Genomic DNA, 20,255 nt, shown 5'->3' with positions numbered 1-20,255 from the left:
GCCCATATTTAACCTTTCATGTGAGAGAAGACATTTTCTGATACACTGAGTTGCCTTGTAGTGACTTTTATAAACTTCTGTAGGTGGACTTAAATGAGGAAGAGACTATTCTGATCATCCGTCGTCTCCACAAAGTGCTCCGACCCTTCTTGCTGAGAAGGTTGAAGAAAGAAGTTGAATCTCAACTGCCAGAAAAGGTTTGCAATGAGAGTTGTGGAAGGGATTTAGTATTTTTTTAAGCATTATTTAATGTTTTTTTTTCAGATTTATTTTACAGATGACAATTTCTTTAGCATCTGTTACTGCCATGGTTTCTTTGTTGAAAAGTTGACCGCTGGGGAGGCCTGAACACCTGAAATTTTAACATTCTCAGGATTCCTCACCAGTCTTGCCAACTGCAATTCTGTTCGTAGTCATCCGTATGACACATACGACTTATTTCCATAATATGTATTTGCACATTGTGAGTCAGTCAGCCATACACAGAGGATTAGATTCTGTCCTGTCCCATCCTCCCTACACCAGGTGGAACCTTTGCTACCTTAGCCAGTTCACTGAAGTTCATAAAGGACTCCTGTGTTTTATAAAGCATGCAGAATTTGGTCCTACATTAATTGAAGTTGCACAATTATTTTTTTAACCAATGGCTTTTTAGTTCAGAACATTCTTCTGATTTGAAAGGTCATTGTTTTTGTCTCTGGGCAACTGATTTTGTCTCACCCTGTCCTTCTTTGCTATCCTGCATTGCTTTTCCCATTTGCCTTTACCAGAGTAATAATAACAACTAAATAAAAAAGCAAATGTGAGGATGTGCTGGGGAAAATTTGGTGCTTAGGTCAACTGGGCTAAAACCCAGTTTAAATTCCACCTAAGTAAAATTTTTTTGAATTGTACTGTGAACTGACTCACATAGGCTGAATGAATGAAGAGCTCTGTGTAGATGCTTAGTGACAGTACTCAAAGGAAAGGCCCTTTTAAAATTTCTTTCTCATCTGTATAATGTTGTGAACACTGTTACTGTTGTGACTCTGTTCCTTCAAATGTCAGATTTTCAGTATCCTTAGAAGTATTTGTTTGAGAATGAAACGTATTTAAATTTAAAAATATTACTGAAATACTTATTTCTATTTAAATTTCTGCCAGTTAGAGCCACTGTATTTCATAAATCCATTAGTAGATGTTGGAGGAGGGAGATGTAGAAGTTTCATCCACACTGGTACTCAGAGGACCGTGTTTGGTTTTGTTTTCACCATCTTCTTTACGAAAAAAAGGAATTAGTTCAACCGTGAGGACTGAACTTCTTGACCGGAGCCTGCTAATAAGTTTCATGGGATCTTACAAATCTTGGTAAAGAAGCCATTGAAGAAATACTCATTTTTCTTTGAGGAGTTCCTCCTCCTGTCTTTCTGAGAATAAAAAAAAAAAAAAAAAAAGATAATTTTTATTCCATTTATTTATTAAACATTAGGAAGCTTACATTTTTTTCTTTTAGTCACTACTAGAAAGACTTCTAGCCATTACTTCGGCTTTATTATGTGACTCGCTTTATTTTACATAGTTTATTAAAAACATAGTGACTTTAATCTGGAAATGGAGTAATAAAAAATGGATTAAACTGGGGTATGAAGTCTTTGTATTACTGGATTTAAAGATAGTGCACAGTCAAAAAATGTTTTACTAAATAAAAGTTTTACAAAGCTCAATAAGAAGTCCAGCTGAATGTGGGCATCATATAGTACTTGATTAATTCAGTGTATTTTTAGTTGACGTTGAGAAAATGGTGTATTTCTAATGCAATCTATGTAAGCGTAATGCTAAGTAGGCACTACGAAGGATGCTTATTTGCTAGGTATACAATGATGATACTTTTATAATGCTTTACAGATATAATAAAGTCCACAGGGTATTAAACACAAATATTTTCATTGTGTGTTATATATAAAACTATTTTTTTATTATGGGTTTAAATTGTAAAAATTACAAAATGAGGAAAAAAAGTAGTGATTCTGCACTTACATTCTTAGGATCCAGCTGTCTCATAGTAGTTGTGACTCTCACAGGTAATCTTTTGAGATATTTGTTGCTGTGCTTGTAGTTGGATCGTTGCTCAGTGAAACCATATAGTGGTAGGGTACAGATAAAAACTAGCAGGTTTTTGTTTTGTGTTTTAGGATAACAAGAACTTGTAGTTAGATCCTACTGACATTATTATGTCAGTGTGTTTATGGTTGTTTTCTTGGAATTTTTTATACTAGGTGGAATATGTGATCAAATGTGATATGTCAGCGCTTCAGAAGATCCTGTACCGCCACATGCAAGCCAAGGGAATCCTTCTCACAGATGGTTCTGAAAAAGACAAGAAGGTATGAAAGAAAGACTAAACACTTGGGAAACAATGTATTATTAAATATGCTAGCAGTATGATTTCTGTTTTATGAAACTCTAGGCTGTTTCTGCAGATATCTGTCATGGGTAAAATGATATCTATCAGACATCATTAGACATCTGTCAGGCTTTTTGTTTTAAAAGACTACAGCTCATGCTCTCTATTCACAAGGAAAAGATCCTACTTGTATTCACTATAATTACTGTCCCTTTCTACAAACAGGCAGTGTTTGAAAAGAACCAGCATTTCCCTTGGCTGAGTTTAATCCAGTGTGGTACTTGATAATTATGATTGTGGTTGTGCTGGCTACAGAAAGTCATAAATCTTGTCTTTCAGAGCAATTAGATAAGTATAAGCTTTGTTTTAACCAGCTTCTATCCATACTTGCAAGATCTGTTAGTGACATAATTCTTTTAAGAGAACAGTAAGATTCAAAGTTGTATAGTCAGATTTAGAGTATGAATTAGTAAATACTGATTATGTAATCATGGGACTTGATCCAGTTAGTACAGAGTAAAAAGTTGCCATTCATCACCTACTTGTGTATATGCTTTTCACATTATAATAAATGTGAAATACCTTTAATAAGTACTGCAGAACAGCTGGTGTTTAATAGTGTGTTTGCACTGTGTTATATGTATATTACTGATGCAGTGCAATCGCATCCTGTCTTTCTACCATCCTTTGGCAGGTTTTATTGGTACAATGGGTGATATTTTTGCTCAGTATCTTATCTTACCCTCGTTTTGTGCGGTGAGATTGTTTTCCTTGCTGGTGCTTATTCAAACTCTAAACAAAGCTCGTTCTTATCACTGGATGTTGATACTCATCTTAATAGTTTGAATACTCTGTAAACATTAATTTACATTCTTTTATTTTAATATCACTTTGTGGGTTGATGTCGTTACTTTTGTCCTACAAATTTAATTTTGTATCGCAGGCAGACTTCCTTTTCTTCCAGATCCTTTTCTTCTCTTTCACCAGATCAGAACCTTTGAACTGGTCAAAGATCATAAGCTGTTTTATTGTTTTATAAACAACATACATTTGTTTGCTGTCTTCTGAACACCTCCCTGGCCTTCCCTTCTTGCCAAGAGTCTTAAAATTTTTTACTTTCTTGCTACCCTCTCTTGATTATTTTTTTTTCTTTAACTGGTTCATCAGCTTTTTTTATCCATGATACCTGTTGTCAGCAGAGGGAGGTGGCTTGTTGGGAATGCTTGGCTTCAGTGATCAAAGAACTGTGTTAGGAAAAAATCCTGTCTTTCTGCAGCTCTTGCCTGGAACCAGATAAGACTACAGAGAGTTTATCAAGCTGGAAATTTCTAGGAAATTACTCTTAGAACAAATATGAACTGCATTTAGGAGCAAATTAGAGAGGATTTTGGAAGGAACAAAACCAAATTTTAGATTTGTGGAGCACCCCCTTCAAGCATAAAATATCTGCTCTAGATGGAATTTATTTCACTGGTCTTTCTAGGAAAGAGTAGAGTATTACTAGTACATGATATGATCAAATAGTGTACTTTTCCCTAGTTTTATTGTTGGAAATGGCTAAATTCCTTTTGCTGACATTTTTAAAATACATCTGAATTAGTCTTACAGTAAGCTTGGAATATTGCAGCCATTCTGATTACATTTTCATAAAATTACAACAAAGCAAAGTGGTATCTGACAGCAACAACTGCTTGGCAATGTTAATACACTGGGATGTTCTCAAACTTGTATCCACCTTTTGCAATTAGATTTTAAACATAGAGTTTAGGCTAGGACCATTGACTATTGCCTGAAGTTTGTCCTGGTTCTGAAAAAGATTATCTGCAGAGTAGATTTTGAGAATATATTTTGTTAAACATTAATATGACTCACAAGATTCGGTTATCTCTACCTTTTTAGCTGCCTGTGGCCCTGTGTTTTACTTGGCCTAGAAAGAGAAACCCAGTTAACAGACGGAAGGAAATGCTGTAGATTGAAAATCATCTGGCTAGAGCAGATTTCTGTTAGAGAGTTCAGACCTTACAGAATTTGTAAGGTTTCGTAATGAACAGTATCAATACGGCAATATGCGGGACAGCAGATGCTCTGCTTCCAATTGTGAAAATTGTAGGTAGATACATAATGCAGTTCACGGATTAGTTCCAGGTCTTTCTTTTTTCTTACAGGGCATACTTATGATAGATAATTTATACAGCAAGGCAACTGAATAGTAGCTTCTGTTTTTTCTGTTGTTGGGGGTTTTTTTTTGTGTTTTGGTTTTGGTTTTTTTCATTGGTGATGTGGTGGTCAGGTTTGGGGTGAAAGTATTTTTATGCCTGCATTTAACAATATCTTTCAAAAGCTTCATTAATAAGCTAAGAAATTAGATGCCTCATTTAATTTGCATTGTTTGTACCCATAGGGGAAAGGTGGGGCAAAAACTCTTATGAACACTATCATGCAACTGAGAAAGATATGCAATCACCCATACATGTTTCAACATATTGAGGTAAGACTGACAGGTTTGATTTTGAGACTTGTTTTTATTCAGATGGCTAACATAATAGCAAACTGCTGTTGAAGCTTATGTGTATGGGAAAAGACATCTCTGTCCACCTTATTTCTGCTGAAAAGAAAGCATTTGAAAACCACGATCAGTATGGTCCATTTTCAGAAATAAATGGACCGACCACCAGGTTTTTATTGATGACCTGAAGTCTAGCTTTAAAGCATTTAATGTTGTGGAGGCAGTGTCTTAAAAAAATGAAGTGGTGGTTTGGTGGGGTTTTTTTTTTTTGTTTGTTTTTTTTCTGGTAGTTTTCTGTGTTTGCTTGTTTGGGTTGGGGTTTTTTTGTTTTTTTGTTTTTTAATTTAAGATGTTCCAGAGCAACTTAATCTCTACCTAGACCTAATATGCAATCTAGAGACACTAGTTCAAAGTATTATGTCTAAGAAACTTATAAGTAGCAGGCTGCTAATCTTTCCAAATATCAACCAGGATTGTCCTATTCTATCCACCCTGTTTTTTCAGCCTATCTAAGTAGCATCTCTCATTAGGACCCAAAGTACATAAATATAATAATATATCTGGAAAGACAGAAACTGGCATAAATATTTGGAATATAGATACATTTATGAATGAATAATTAAGTACCTACTGTGATGTATTATTGTCGTTTTCATTCTTTGCTTTCTTGTATGCTAATTAATTAAATTGAGTAATTTGGCTCTTCCAGTAATTAGTATGAATTAATTAGGTTCTGCTGTATTTGTAATCTGGTAGAATGTACGCTGGCAGAAGTTACTTCTGCAAACCATAAATTTCAAGTAATAGCAGCTAAAGAAGACATAAAGCAGAACACTTGCTGCAAGGTGGATTCAAAGAGTATAACCATAAAGAAACTCAAACCCTAATGCTCATATATTTAATCAGCTTATGTAAGAATGTATAATTTTGTGTTACTGTTTAGTTTGTAATAATCTGTTTATTGCTTATAACTCTGCAGGAGTCCTTTGCTGAACATTTAGGCTACTCAAATGGTGTCATCAATGGGTAATTCCTTCATTTTTTCTTCCTATTCATGTTGTTGTATTGGAACTAATGTATCACATCCTTTTTCTGGAAGGTACATGCTAACAAGTTCAAGCAGTTTATGGAAGGGAAGAGGCACATATCTAAAGCAAAAGATAACAGTACTAGCGGTGTTACATGAGCTTTTTATAAGCCTCCATCTCTTTCAGGAAGACATGCAGAGATACTCACGTATCCCATATCCTTATTTTGAAATAGCTTAGGTAACATCTGAAATTCATTGGAAATGACTCTTCAGAGACAGCAGTTGGAATTTTCTTCTCTTTCTTGTGACTTTTGTCTTCTGCTTTTCCATCTTTACAATCTTTATTCTGAATTAAAGTAGCATTTCTCCCATTATTTGAAATGAAACAAATGTAAATTTTTTTTCTTGGCATTTCTGTATGCACCTGCCTAGAAATCACAGAATTGTCAGGGCTGGATGGGACCTCTGGAGATCATCTAGTGCAAGGCAGAGCCACCTAGAGCAGGTTACATGGAAATGTGTCCTGGTGGGTTTTGAATATCTCTGGAGAAGGAGACTCCACAACTTCCTCAGGCAGCCCGTTCTTACATCGCTACCCTGAACATAAAGAAGTTCTTCCTCATGTTGAGGTGAAACTTCTTGTTTTTCAGTTTATGGCCATTGCTCCTTGTCCTGTCACTGAGCACCACTGAAAAGAGTCTGGCATCATCCTCCTGGCACCCACCTTTGAGATACTTACATGCATTAATCAGATTCCCTCTCAGTCTTCTCTAGACTGAAAAGGCTCAGCTCCTGCAATCTCCTCTCTAAGAGAGATGCTGTGGACCCTTCATCACCTTCATAGCCTCCGCTGGACCTTCTCCAGTAGCTCCTTGTCTTTCTTGTGCTGAGTAGCCCAGAACTGGACACAGGACTCCAGATATGGCCTCACCAGGGTCAAGTAGAGGGAGAGGATCACCTTCCTTGACCTGCTGGCCCCAGATGGTGTTTGCCATCCTGGCTGTTAGGGCACACTGCCGGCTCATAGTCAGCTTGTCATCCACCAATACACACGGGTCATTCTCAGCTGAACTGCAGAAAGTCAGCCACCAACCTGTACTGGTACTTGGGGTTCTTTCTCCCCTGGTGAAGTGCTCTATGCTTGCCCTTGTTGAACCTCATTAGGTTTCTTTCCATGCAGTAATCCAGCCTATCAAGGTCCTGCTGAATGGCAGCACAGCCTTAGGTGTATCAGCCGTTCTCCCCACACACAAGAAACGTGTGCATCTACCATCTGACCCCCTTCCTGTTCAGGTCTTAATAACTTGTTTTGTTAACTAGTATACCAGATTATTTGTCTCCTTTCCTAGTATACCAGATTAGTTGTCTCCATAATAGTTTTAGCTGATCACATATGTGTGCATATCAGTAGGCCATGTATCTTGTGGACTTACATATACCATTGCTAATGATAAATCATATTTTGAGAGTACAGACCCAAGGTTAAAAAAAGTTATATGAAATTTATTTTTGTAAGGTGTATCACTGTGATGCTGATTTAGACATACTGTTTTATTCATTTTCTCAGTTACAGCTTGAATTTTGGTGCTGTCTGTTTTGCAGTTCATAGCATAGAAGACAAGAGCAGCTAATCAAAGCAACTAAACATTGTTCAGGACTACCAAAGTTACATGGCTAAAGAGTATATCCTTTGTCAAACTCCTCCCATTATTTCTGTATATTAGTTCTGTTTGAAATATTTCACACTCTTGTGCATAGTCACTGAGTGGAAAAGGAATTGTTTCAAACATGTGCCTGATGAATACAGCTTATAGCTGCAGTAAATGCGATTTAAAAGCAAAACTAGCAGGTGAATGTCTTAACTGATAAAATGCTTACCTAGCTGAGAACTAATGTTTTTTTTTTTTTAATAAATAATGAAACAGAATAGAGTTTCATAATGGAAGGTATTCTATGTGGTTGAAAGTCCACACATTTTCTGTAACTGAAGAAAAATCCTTTCCAAACGGGAGTTCACAAGGATGTTTATTTTTTCATTTTAATCAACGTAAATATTTTTAAAGAGAGAAAAGTGCTATTAGTAATTTTTATCTAAAGTAAATTAATGTCTCTGTTATACTCTGACATAATAATGATCAAAAACTTTTCTAAATGACATTTTATTCTGGCATTTACTGTGCTTTCTCTTTTCAACAGAGCCGAACTTTATCGGGCCTCAGGGAAGTTTGAGCTGCTCGATCGTATTCTACCAAAATTACGAGCTACTAACCATCGTGTGCTCCTTTTCTGTCAAATGACATCACTCATGACCATTATGGAAGACTATTTTGCCTTTCGAAATTTCCTTTACCTACGTCTTGATGGTAAGCTACATAAAAAAAAAAACAGATGATAAGTTAGGAGGTAGCATGCTTCATTAGTTTGGGCTTTTTGACACTTTTATCTGTTTAACCTGCAAACCATTTGTTTGAGGGGTTGTTTTGATGGACACTCAGGTCTGTTCCTGGAATGCAGATTATATAGAGATTTGATGTTCAGGGGCTGATCTCTTCTTCAAACAAGGTTTAAAAATCGAAGGGCCCAATCAGTTGTCACTGTGTAAGTTGTCTGAAAGTATTCTCATGATGAGAGATGACAATGCCAGTGTTTTGCCTAGATTCTAGCGGAATTGATTAGTTTGTACCTGATTAAACTTCAACCGCTATTCTCCACAGGATAACTGAATTTCAGTGACAAGTAAAGTACTTGTAGTTTTCCTGAATTTCATAGGAGGGTCAGTAGCCTCTATTACTCTATGTGTAGATATGTTTTATTACCTTTGAATGAAAAGATTATTTAGAAACATAGTGGAGTATTATTGAAGGGAGAATAGCTAAAAATAGCATATCCTATGTGAGGCTTAAACCTGTTTGAAAGAAGTTTCCATTTTGGCTTTTTTCCATGTTGATGATCTCTGCCTCACACTGACCTTCTTAAATACTACTTTTACTTCATATGTTTATCTCACACATTATAGTAATTACATAGGCCAGCAGCATTTATCAGACTAACTTTTTAATAGAAAAACAATGATTAATAGGAACATGAAGAATAACATGACTAAAATGAGACTTTAAGGTCCTTTGAATATTCTTTTTACAACATTTCAAGTCGACTCTTTGCTTCATGCTTTATTTGGAAGAAAAGGTAAACAAAACTTGAAATGCTGTTATCCTCAAATGTAAAATGGAGTAATGAAACTCAGACGCAAACGAGCTCTCTCACTGTGCCATAGGATGTTTTTGTCAAAACTGGCAGAAGAATATAGTACTGTGTTAGCAAAACCCTCCTTGCACCTCTGGCCTGCTAGTGTTTTAATGCTTCCATTCAAGAAAGAGTAGTTATATTACAGTTAAAATATTTTAAATTACCTTAGACCATGTATTTTAAAATTAATTCTTTTTCATGTATAATGTCTGTGGAAATACACAGTATGGTAAATACAGTTCCTTCATTTCATTAAGGTTTTGCAGGTGATCCATTAAATCAGTGAGATGAACTGTTTTTTCTTCTTTTCCAGTTTTGTGATTATAGATTATCATCATTCTATGCTGGCATGTATATGTAGATTCTGTCCAGCTGTCTTATCACATGAAGGTGTTTTCTACCCAAGTCATGTGCTTTTTAAGAGAATGGGTTTCTGTGGGCCAGCAGTTTGGCTATGTGATAGTACTCGTATGGCTGGGATGAAGCCAATTCTCCTCCTAGCAGCTGATACAGTGCTGTGCTTTGCATTTGCTAGGCAAGGTTGTTAACACACTGGTGGTGTGTGTTTTGGCTGTTAATGAGCAGTGGTTGCAGAGTGTCCAGGCTTTATCTCCAAAGGACTCCTCTACCCCCAAGGCCAGTAGCTTGGGGGGTGTGCAATGACCTGGCTGTGACAGATGACCCAGGCTGACCTAAGGACATGCTTAGCAATAAAAGCTGAGGGAAATGAAAGTGGATGCAGGGGCATTCCTTGTTGCAGCATTTGTCTTCCCAAGCAATCATTACAGTTGCTGAGGCCCTGCTTTCCAGGAAGGGGCTGCATAGCTACCTACCGATGGCAAGCAGAAAATAAATTTCTCTTTTTACTTGGCTTGCATGCAGAGTTTTTGCTTTTACAAAACTGACTTTATGTCAGCCGAGGAGGTTTTCCATCTGATTTTCTCTCCCCATATGGATGAGTAAGGGGAGTGAGTGAAGGTCTGTCAGCCAGCTGGGGTCAACCTGCTACAGTAATAGAAAAGCTTCATCTTCTGTGCATACCTGAATAAAAATAGCAGAATTTCTTTGGCTTTCAATTACAGGCAGAACTATAAAAAATATAAGGCAAACAGTGGACCAGGCTAAGGTGATGCATACAGATTGTTGTCAAAGTACATGGATTTCATCCAGTCAGCAGAGTGTACAGAGCTTGGGTTTTCCTTAGAACTTTGTCTATGTTTTCACCATGTTTGAATTCCTTCTCTGCTCTCACTCTGCCATTGTGCATCATCACAATCAAGATTAGAAGTTTTGAAGAGTTTTCAATCCTTTTGCATTAATTACCACTCTGAAGGCAGCACAGACATTTTGATAAATCTCTAGGAAGGTAACTTCTAAAAATAATTAGATGCTGCTGTGACCAGAAGACATTAATCAAGCCAGAGTTTTCTTCTGTTTGTGTATACTGAATTGAAATTTATGTGAGTCCTAAAAAGGTATAACAATGTTATCCAACATTTTAAAGTCCACTTTCGAAATGTCAAGAGAAGTACTTAAAAGAGGTATTTAGAAGTCCACCTCTTAGAAGTGATAGCCGGTTGACCAAAACATTCATGGCCAGTGTTTATTCCATATTACAGAAAATGTGGCAAAGACAGCAAAGAGCAAGCGTGCTAAAATTTCTCTTCCACTTTTACGTTTAGTAACAGACATTGTATTTCTATTATGTCAATTCACAGCTTTGTGACAGGATTGTGGGTTTTTTTGTTTCTTTCCAGGCACAACAAAATCGGAGGATCGAGCTGCTCTGTTGAAGAAGTTCAATGAACCTGGGTCACAATACTTTATCTTCTTGCTAAGTACAAGGGCTGGAGGGCTAGGCTTAAATCTCCAGGCTGCTGACACTGTCATAATCTTTGATAGTGACTGGAATCCTCACCAGGTTACTTCTATTTACTTGTCTTCATGAAATGTGCACATAATTCACGATGCTTTTTTTGGATTGTTTCTTTAAATTAGGGATATAGCTGGGGGGTGATGAGGGAAGGAATAGGCCCAGGGAAGTCATAAAATGCTGCTTTGGGAGGAATTAGCAAGGCAAACTGATGCAATCACACAGTTTTTTGGTTTCAGTCAATGAATAATTCTGTGTCTGTGTATGTTTATTATATAGGAGCCTTATAACCTGCTTCATTTATGTAGCTATACTTACTCTTTAACCTTAGGACATTAGTAAGTAGCTCCCCGTTGAGTCTTCATTAGGTAGGTTGGAATATTTTTGTAAGGGCTGTGTGGAGTGCTGTCTTGTCTCAGGAAGTTACAGGATGTATCAGTGCAGCAGTCTTGGCTTGAGCCACTGACCTTGCACTGTGCTTTGGTGTGGGTGGGTAATAGTGAATACAGATTGCCAGGAAAAGACGATATCAAACCACTTTGGCTTATTTCAGAAAGCCAGAAGAGGTAACTGAAGTCTTTGTCACTTAATGTCTTCTCTTTTTTCTTTTTTTTTTTTCTTATGTAAGTGCCCTAGGCTCAGCTGTAACAGTTGTTTTTCTCCTGCTTAGTAGCTGGTGCAGTGCTTTGGTTTTGGCTTTAGTCGGAGAGCAGTGCTGATAACACACCAGTGTTTTTAGTTGTTGCTAAGTAATGCTTACTCTGATCAAGGACTTTTTCAGTCTTATGTTCTGCCACTGAAGAGGGGCATAAGAACCTGGGAGGGAGTAGAGACAGGACACCTGACCCAAACTAGCCAAAGGGGTATTCTATACCACAGCACATCATGCCCAGTATATAAACAGGGGGGAGTTACTGGGAAGGCCCACATCGCTGCTTGGGTTGGGCTGGGTGTCAGTCAACGGGTGGTGAGCAATTGTATTGTGCAGCACTTGTGTTTATTGTTTTCTTTTCCTTTTCTGCTTTTAGATTTATATTCTCTCCCCTTGTTAGTTCCTTTACCATTATTATTATTGGTGGTAGTAGTAGTGTTATACCTTACACTGGACTCAGTTGTGTATATACCATATTATATTGTATTATACCGTAGTTACTGGACTGTTCTTACCTCAACCCATGGGATTTACATTCTTTTGATTCTCTTCCTCGTCACTCTGGGAGCAGGGGAGGAAGAAGCAGGGAGCAGCTGTGTGGTTTTGAGTTACCAGCTGGGCTTAAACCACGGCAGTAAATTAGATTCTTCTGGAAGTATATAATTGTGTCTTTTCAGCTGTTGCGCAAATATATACAAATCACATCGTAGTCAATAGCCACATGTGAAACTAAGGGAAGTGAGACTAAAAAGAAATGAAAAACTTCTGTTTCCTTAGTTTACCATTTTCCTGTACTTTTGAGAATTATTATATAAACAAATTCTTATTGTGGCATCATCTTCACTCTTCACGCATACTTCAGATAAACCTTTAGATTGCAGCAGCTGCATCACACGTAATGCTTGAGGAGGGAATTGTGGGAAGGAGAGAGCTTACAATGCAAAAGCAAGGTACTGTACCAAAATAGGCAAATTAATTGCCAGTTTTCTTTTTTTTTTTTCTCTACATCAAGAAATTTCTGGGTTGTTAGGTAGGACAAAACTGTGGTAGTATTTTGAGGTTACGTACCCTTCGTTATTTGACTATGCTGAAGTAGAAATGCATCATTAGAAACCCATCATTTATAGGAATCAATGCATTTTGCTTTTTCTAAGAAAATATATGAAATTTTGATTTAACAAAAGAAATTCTTCACCTCTGTCCTTTCTACTTCCATTTTTTATAAGTGCAATTACCTGACCAAAGAATAAATACTTTGATTCTCATTCTTGTATAGATGAACTTTCAGTCAGTAGGATCATATTTAAGCTTTTTTCACATGCAAATATTCCAATTTAAAAGCTGATTCAACAGATTAAAAAATTTTTAGCTAAGATATTTAAGAATAATCTACAACCTTTAGTAGATCAGTTTATGTATGGGTTTTTTCCTAGTAATTTTGTTGCTCTCTTTTACTGCAGTCAAGAAATATTTTAGTTAGGGTTCATTCTGGTTTGACAAGCCATGATCCTTGAATACAAGGGTTAAAAATATGTACATCATGAATACAAGGGTTAAAAATAGGTGCATCAGCCTTTTTCAGTCACTGCACATGCTTTCACCAAGTTTTTAGCTTACTGCACTTGCACTGTACAGAGTATGTCAATGTTTTTTCCTTTCAATTCTCCCCCTGCCTGCGTCTTGATGAAGTTTTGAGAAAGAAAACAATGAGGAACCATGAGCAATGTGAACTATGGTGTAGACTGCCTTTTGAGTACTTCCTTTTTTATACCCCCCAAAAAAAATTCAGCATTATAATGTCCTTTAAGCAGAGAGCAATTACAGTAGCACACTCAAAATATAAAACACTCTGTTCTCTGCTTAATAGGACTTACAAGCCCAAGACAGAGCTCACCGAATTGGTCAGCAGAATGAAGTTCGGGTCCTGCGACTGTGCACTGTGAACAGCGTGGAAGAGAAGATACTTGCTGCTGCAAAGTATAAGCTGAATGTAGATCAAAAAGTCATTCAGGCTGGAATGTTCGATCAGAAATCTTCAAGCCATGAAAGGAGAGCCTTCCTACAGGCTATATTAGAGCACGAAGAAGAAAATGAGGTAAGGTAGTTAGAAATAAACAGTAAGAGGATGTTTTAGGAAGTACTAAGTCATTTTTTTCATCAGTTATAAAGATTGTAATCTCCTTTGAAAGTAGAAGTGTCATCAGATTCTTACCATCCAGTCAAAGAAACAACTTTGTATTTTCTCTCTTTTTCTTTTTAATTTTTTTTTGTCACAGTAATGGGTTATAATGTAATGATTGTGATGTAATGGTTATGATTTTGTCTTAGTATAGAATTAGGCATTGTAACTTCAACCAATTCCACCCTTTAATATTTTTGGCAAAAAAATTTATGCAGACAAAGAATTTTTCCTTAACAGATTTTAAAACAGTTCCTAAATCCAGTTTGTATGTTAAACTAAGTAATCTGATTTTCAGACATGCTGAACAACTAGTACTACCTAGGTTCAATTATGAAAGACCATGCCTACTGTGCTTCTTTTAGATCCTGGGTAAGAGTAAAAACCTGCTTTGATGTGCTCTGGGGTTAGGACAAGCCAGGAAAATAACTGTTGTCCAATCTGGATTTCTGGTTATCACTTCCTCTTTAAGAAACAATTGGTTATATAAAAACAGCTATCAAGTCTTTCTTTATAATTGTGGGAAGTGAGGTGATAGAATCACTGACTGTATGTGCCTGTGTTTTCATTGCGTTCTTCACTGGAATTGTGAGTGTGGAATGGCAAGTCCCTTCTTATGCTTGTCACTGCAGACTCTTAATGCGAACAGAATTCAGTTTTTGAATGAAAGCTGCATTTGGGAGAGAGTGTATTAACATATCAATTATATGAAGGCATACACAAAAGAAATCTATTCTGCAGTGACTTTTTTTCCCCACCCATAATAGTTAAAATATCCTGTACTAGTTAAAAACGCAGAGGTTTCAAGCCTGATTTTGCCTCTGAATATGCCTTGTATGTCTGAATATGGTACACACTGAAAGAAAAGAAGATTCTATAGTTTGTGTTTCACAGGCATCCTTCGGTATGTAAAGTTTCAAAGACCAAGGAGTTTACTTCTTCAGTAGTTAAATCTTTCCTTTTGTGTAATTTTTTTGTCTTGTGAATTTAGAGAAAGCTAGTACATCTTTAAGATAGGATTTTGTATTGAGAAAGGCTGAGAAACAGTTTACCAGCAATTGTCTTTTATTTAAGGTCTGAATTCAGGAATGGGATGATTTATATGTATCATTTTTGATCAAGTAAAACTAGTTCTCAAGCAGCAAACACCATCTATATGAGTAGATAGATGAACTTGAAACCAATAGAAATTTTCAATAGGCCTGTGGATTTGTTTTTAAATTTGACATAAATACGTTACGTTTTCAGAGCTCTAGAAAATACTTATCTGAAAATGTTTCAAAAGTTAGAACTGTGGTTCAGGCCTACTTGACATGCTTTATTTCATACATGGCTTCAGAGCAATCTGCTTCTTGTGTGTTGTTCAGATGCACTTAATCTGCTGTCCTGAGCAAGTGCAGATTTAACAAAGGTTTGATTGCCAGTCAGTCTTTAAACTAAGCATTAGTATTGCAGTCTGACTCCTAACAGGCTGAAGTTGAAGATTTCCAATAAAATTTCTTTGTGGACAGAGACCATGCAAAACTTTGCCTAAACACTGAAAATGCTGATGGAGTAAGAGGGTTTGAATTTGCATTATCCAGCCCTGGTCAGCCATTCCTTCTTCATTGCAACAGCACTGAAAACAAAGTTTTTAATATTGAATGAGAGATAGCAGTACTAGATAAAGCAAGGAGGTAATTTGTGTGTATTTAGAAAGATATATTGGAATGACAGGAATGTATGACTGGTCATTTGAAGTAACTTGGAGGCTTTTTTTTTTGTTGGAATGGGTGCTAATTTTTCTTCTGCCAAGTCTTCCTGGTTGGCAGCAGGATTAGTCAAACCAACCACAGATGATGCTGACATTGTGGCTTGTGCTGTGGGATCCCTTATTTTTTTCAGGTCACAGGTTGCTCTGTTTGAAGTGACAGGGAGCATGGAAAACTTTCATGAGGGTGACTTTCTTCACTGATCATAAAAGAAAGGATCTGTACTCTTTTTTTCTCTCTGTGTGTAACTATGTTAATTTCCTTATTTGAACATTGAAGGAGCACTAGCTAGAACTGGGAAGAACTAGCTCTCTACCATTTTCCCAGTCCCTTTTTCCATCTTAAAATTTAAATTACATGTTCATGAAGCTACAGAGGCATTTGTTGCAAATTGCATTAATAAGAACTATGGTTTTTTTTCTGAGGTTTAGAAATCTTGCCAGTAGAAGGAAAATGAGGTTTGTGGATATAGGTAAAGGTATTTTCTGTTTATTTCTGGAAAAAACAAAAGCTACATAACATTATTTTTTTTTGGTGCCATATGCAGCATTCTGTACTCTCATTTCACAGAGTACAAAGCATGAGTTTTCATGAAAAATTTGAAGTCTGCAGCAAACTGTAATACAGGTTCAGCAAGCCCTATGCAGGAACCAGTATGTTCCAGTGTAACAATGTGTTTTGTTTGGTTTTTTTTTTTGTTTTTTTTGTTGTTGTTGTTGTTGTTGTTGTTGTTGTTGTTGTTTTTTGTTACTGTTGTTGTTTATTTGTTTTTTTATTTCACCCAGACATTTTCATTCTTCTTGCTTTGACAGCAAAGACCTCAAGATGCAGAGTGGTATTTCTGAGGGAGTACTGTAAAACAGCAGAACGGAAATGCATATATTTTAACTGAAGCACTAACTGTGCTTCTGACCCAGGAAAACCACAACCCAAAATTTCCTGATTGTGTATTTGCTCATTTCCTCATTCTGAATTCATGAAGGTGGTAATAAGTCACATTTGTCTCTCTGATTTATGTCCATTTTGTGTTACTTCTGACTTGCTGAATACTTTAAAAGCTTTAGGTTCATTTTGCATGTTTCACAGGTTTTGTGACAGAAGGAAGGTCAGTAAGACTGACCTGATGGAGGCTGTTACTTCAAATTGCATGTAGCTTCTTTCTAATACCTTTACCCATGTGTGTAACCAGGAGGAAGATGAAGTTCCTGATGATGAGACTCTGAATCAGATGATTGCTCGACGAGAGGAGGAATTTGATCTCTTTATGGTAAGGGTGATATTATCATAAGTATAGTATCTTCTGTGGTGTTTTTGACAAAGGCCTTACCCTTTTGTCGTGCAAATTTTAGAAAACTTCGTTGGAGGAATAGGTTTTATTTACTTGCATTGTTTGTCTGAAGAAATGACAGTAGTCTGCTTTAATAAAGGATTCTTCACAGGACAGAAAGACTTCGGAGATCCTTGCAGACAGTGTAGTGGAACAGTGACAGCCTGGAGGAAGAGTTTGGCATGATCTGAGAAATTACAGTGCAAAGCTAATAGTCCCAGTTTGGCTTGCTAATACTACAATATACTTTAATTTTTCAACATTTCTTCTGACTTTTGGTCTATGATATTGGCAAAGACAGAGATGGGAACTTAACAAGATAGTAAATTAGTGGACTGATTAGTGATTAGTGGACTGACTTTGTGAGCTAACTGGGTTTGCTGATGGTTTTGTCAAAGGCCCAGTTAGCTGTATCTCTGCTGCTACAACTGTCTAACAGTTACTGGAGTAGAGCTAGCAACTGGTTCAGATGCAAGCAATGCAGTTTTATTAGTACTTTCTTTTTTGTTAGCGCTGCTACAATAATGATGGAATAATTACTAAAATGTCAGCATAGGCATGGCTCTTGCCTTTTAGTGTGTGTACAGTGTGGGGATTGCTGGAAGACCTTTGAACATCACTGACACAGCAACAGGAGAATACTTTTAAGTATTTATATTTATTTATTATACTTTTAAGTACCATCCCTCTAATACTACATGGTGTGCTTTGTTCTGCAAAGTGAAACAAGAAAGATACTCATATGTATATGAATGAAAGTATATTGGGTGGTATCCACAGAAACAACCATTGATAGTACAACAGGTTTTTAATGTCTCCAGGATTCACCTGTAAAATGTCACTGTACACAAGTGTGCAGGGGTCCTTTTACAGAAGTGCAACAAGCCAAAGTGGGACCTGTTGGTTCAGGTGCACAGCTGGCAAAGGCCATGTGTCCCCCATGTGGCCAATGCCTTCTGTCATTGCTGTCTTGACAGTTTAGCCCTCTTGTGCAGTTTCACTGGTTGTTACCTCAGAAGAGCTGAAACCCCTAAAGCTAGGCCGCACAGAAAAGAAGTGCTTACGAACACCTGTCTTTTAAAACTTTCCTTCAGTGATTTGCAGGCAAGGAAACCAAGAGGTGGTCCTTTCATCCAAAATGATAAATTTCAGCCAAACTATTTGCTGAAAGTACCTTGAGTTCTACAAAAACGGATCTGCTGCTGTAAAAAGCTTCTCAGTACTTCGCCTTCAGACCCAGAAGGAAAGAACTAATCCGTGGATTGAAAGTATCTGATGAATTTGTCTATTTACAGCAAAAGTCTGCAATGTTACCTTTTTGGATCAAGTTTGAAGGCTGTTAACCATTCAGTTAAACAGTTGAGGGCCTAGAGTGAAGACAGTTTTAGCGCTGTGTGGGCTGAATTTATGCTTTTCATACCAATTTACATGAAAGTTTTTATGGGAGAGTAAAGAGTTAGTAGTAGGTAATAAAAATTTGAAGATGCACAGCTAGCATGCTTTGAAAGCCAGGGGTTTGAAAATACTTGATAGAAACAGTGAAGTTAAATATTAACTGGCTAAAAATAATCTTAATTGTTAGTAATTTTTTTTATTATTATTTTAATAAACTGATTAGAAAAGTCTGAAGAATAAGTTTGACAGTCAGGGTTGTTTGTCTTATTTTTATCAATATTTCAGGTCTTGCTTAGTCAGATAAAGGGCACAAACGAGTATACGTTTATATACTCGTTACCTCAGTGATATTTGTGGAACCTCATTCCCTATGTGTTTTGGTGTGTTTGTTTAACTAGGCCTAGAGGTGTTAAAGCATGTATTCTGCTTATTTAAAGTGGAGACAGTTCCAAAACAGTAGGCAAGAGAGTAGATGGGTTCCTTGAGAACCTGTACTGTGTTCACTTTTCATGTTAGAAGTATTTTTTGGTGTAGATCTTGAAATGTAGCTGTAGAGCTAAATACAGTGTTCCGAAAGAAGATGTGTGCAAGTGGGCTATTAAACAATGACATATATAACAATAGATAAAAAATACTTGGTAAGGTATGGGAAGATAGGACCAGAGGTTTTCCAGAGATAAAAGTAGTTTGAGTTAGTATCCTGAGAAGAAACAAATGGTTGGATGTATCTTTTAGTCTCAGTGTGAGAATGTCTTTGGTTTTTCTTCCCGAGTGCTTTTACTTCAGAAAACAGCGACAACATATACTGCCTTAGTGTTCAGTATTTGTCTTAGAGTTATAAACATGGTCATCAGGGATAAAAAAAGAGGTTCAGCATTCATTTCATGTACTTATTATAATACGATGTCCCTGACTTCACTGGAGTTCTCTGGTAAACAATAGAGAAATCTATCCCATCTATCCCGTTTGGGCCTTCTCTCAGTGCAGCTTGCTGGTTGCCAAGTTAACAATAAACCAAGCCAGTTGTCTGGCTGGGATGAGAAATTTTTTGAAATTAATTCAGATTGAATGAGGTGTTCTTTAAATGATGAAATACAGAAGTCTGCTCTAAAACACTAAAGGCTATACAGCCTATTTGTCATTGTCTGAGGTAATGAAGGACGGTGAAAACCCACATGTATTTGTAGTTGCATCTTGAATGTAGTTGGGCCTACAGACTGAAGATGCGCATCTTGCATTCTGCTTTTCACTGAGTTTAGAAATCAGATTGGGCAACAGACGAGATAATAAAGACGGCTTGTAAGATGCTGTGCCTGAGGTAGTATTACAGGAATCTTTGTATTTGAGAAGTGTCAAGATGAAAGAAGATTGAGCATATTGAACAGTGCCATCGTTAAGCCTCGGTTGGTAAATTTGGCTGGATTTGAGTTGCCTCTATAGATAGATAGTATCTCTGAATTTATGCATATCTGTGTCTTGGATGGATATATGAAAGGATGATATGTCTAGTTAGCATCCTGTATAAGCGCAGCATCATGCACACAAGGGGTTTGTGCATATCTGAGAACGCTTTTTACAAACGTCTGTGGGCCAAAGCAGTAGCCTGTTGTGATGCTACAGACAATTCTGATGCCAGTCTATTTATGTTAATTTTTTAAATATGGAAACTAAGTGCTTGGTGGCCATCTATTTGTTTTCTCTGCTTAGCAACTTATTGCTGTTTCAGTACTTCAAAAGGCCTATTTAAAAGGCTATTCATATTACCTGATATGGGCTCCTTAAAAAATGCAAATGGGATTCACAGGACCATAGAAGCCCAGCTCAGCATATAGTCAATAGAGAGAGGTGGATGTTTCCCTCAGAGGATTATAAAGCACCTCACTGGCAAATATACAGTAGGCCATTTAAATGTA

At 36.9% G+C, this 20,255-nt stretch overlaps 1 protein-coding gene across 6 annotated transcripts in view; it reads left to right on the top strand.

Moving 5' to 3' along the window:
• The window catches only part of SMARCA2 (SWI/SNF related, matrix associated, actin dependent regulator of chromatin, subfamily a, member 2), a 110,598-nt gene that overhangs the window by 57,672 nt on the left and 32,671 nt on the right, over positions 1-20,255 (top strand). For all 6 annotated transcript variants that reach the window (XM_057406086.1, XM_057406089.1, XM_057406087.1 and 3 more), the window contains 8 exons: positions 84-197; positions 2,256-2,363; positions 4,785-4,871; positions 5,869-5,915; positions 8,116-8,282; positions 10,923-11,086; positions 13,558-13,785; positions 16,810-16,887. In XM_057406086.1, coding sequence (XP_057262069.1) covers positions 84-197; positions 2,256-2,363; positions 4,785-4,871; positions 5,869-5,915; positions 8,116-8,282; positions 10,923-11,086; positions 13,558-13,785; positions 16,810-16,887 — 993 coding nt within the window. The remainder of the gene's footprint in view (positions 1-83; positions 198-2,255; positions 2,364-4,784; positions 4,872-5,868; positions 5,916-8,115; positions 8,283-10,922; positions 11,087-13,557; positions 13,786-16,809; positions 16,888-20,255) is intronic.

The sequence above is a fragment of the Pezoporus wallicus genome, unplaced genomic scaffold (assembly GCF_028554395.1).
Source record: "Pezoporus wallicus isolate ANWC-B61680 ecotype Strahan unplaced genomic scaffold, APGP_CSIRO_Pwel_v1 contig_7506, whole genome shotgun sequence".
Taxonomy (NCBI): domain Eukaryota; kingdom Metazoa; phylum Chordata; class Aves; order Psittaciformes; family Psittacidae; genus Pezoporus; species Pezoporus wallicus.
Note: the sequence above shows the minus strand (reverse complement) of the source record. Positions and strands in the feature narration are given on the sequence as shown.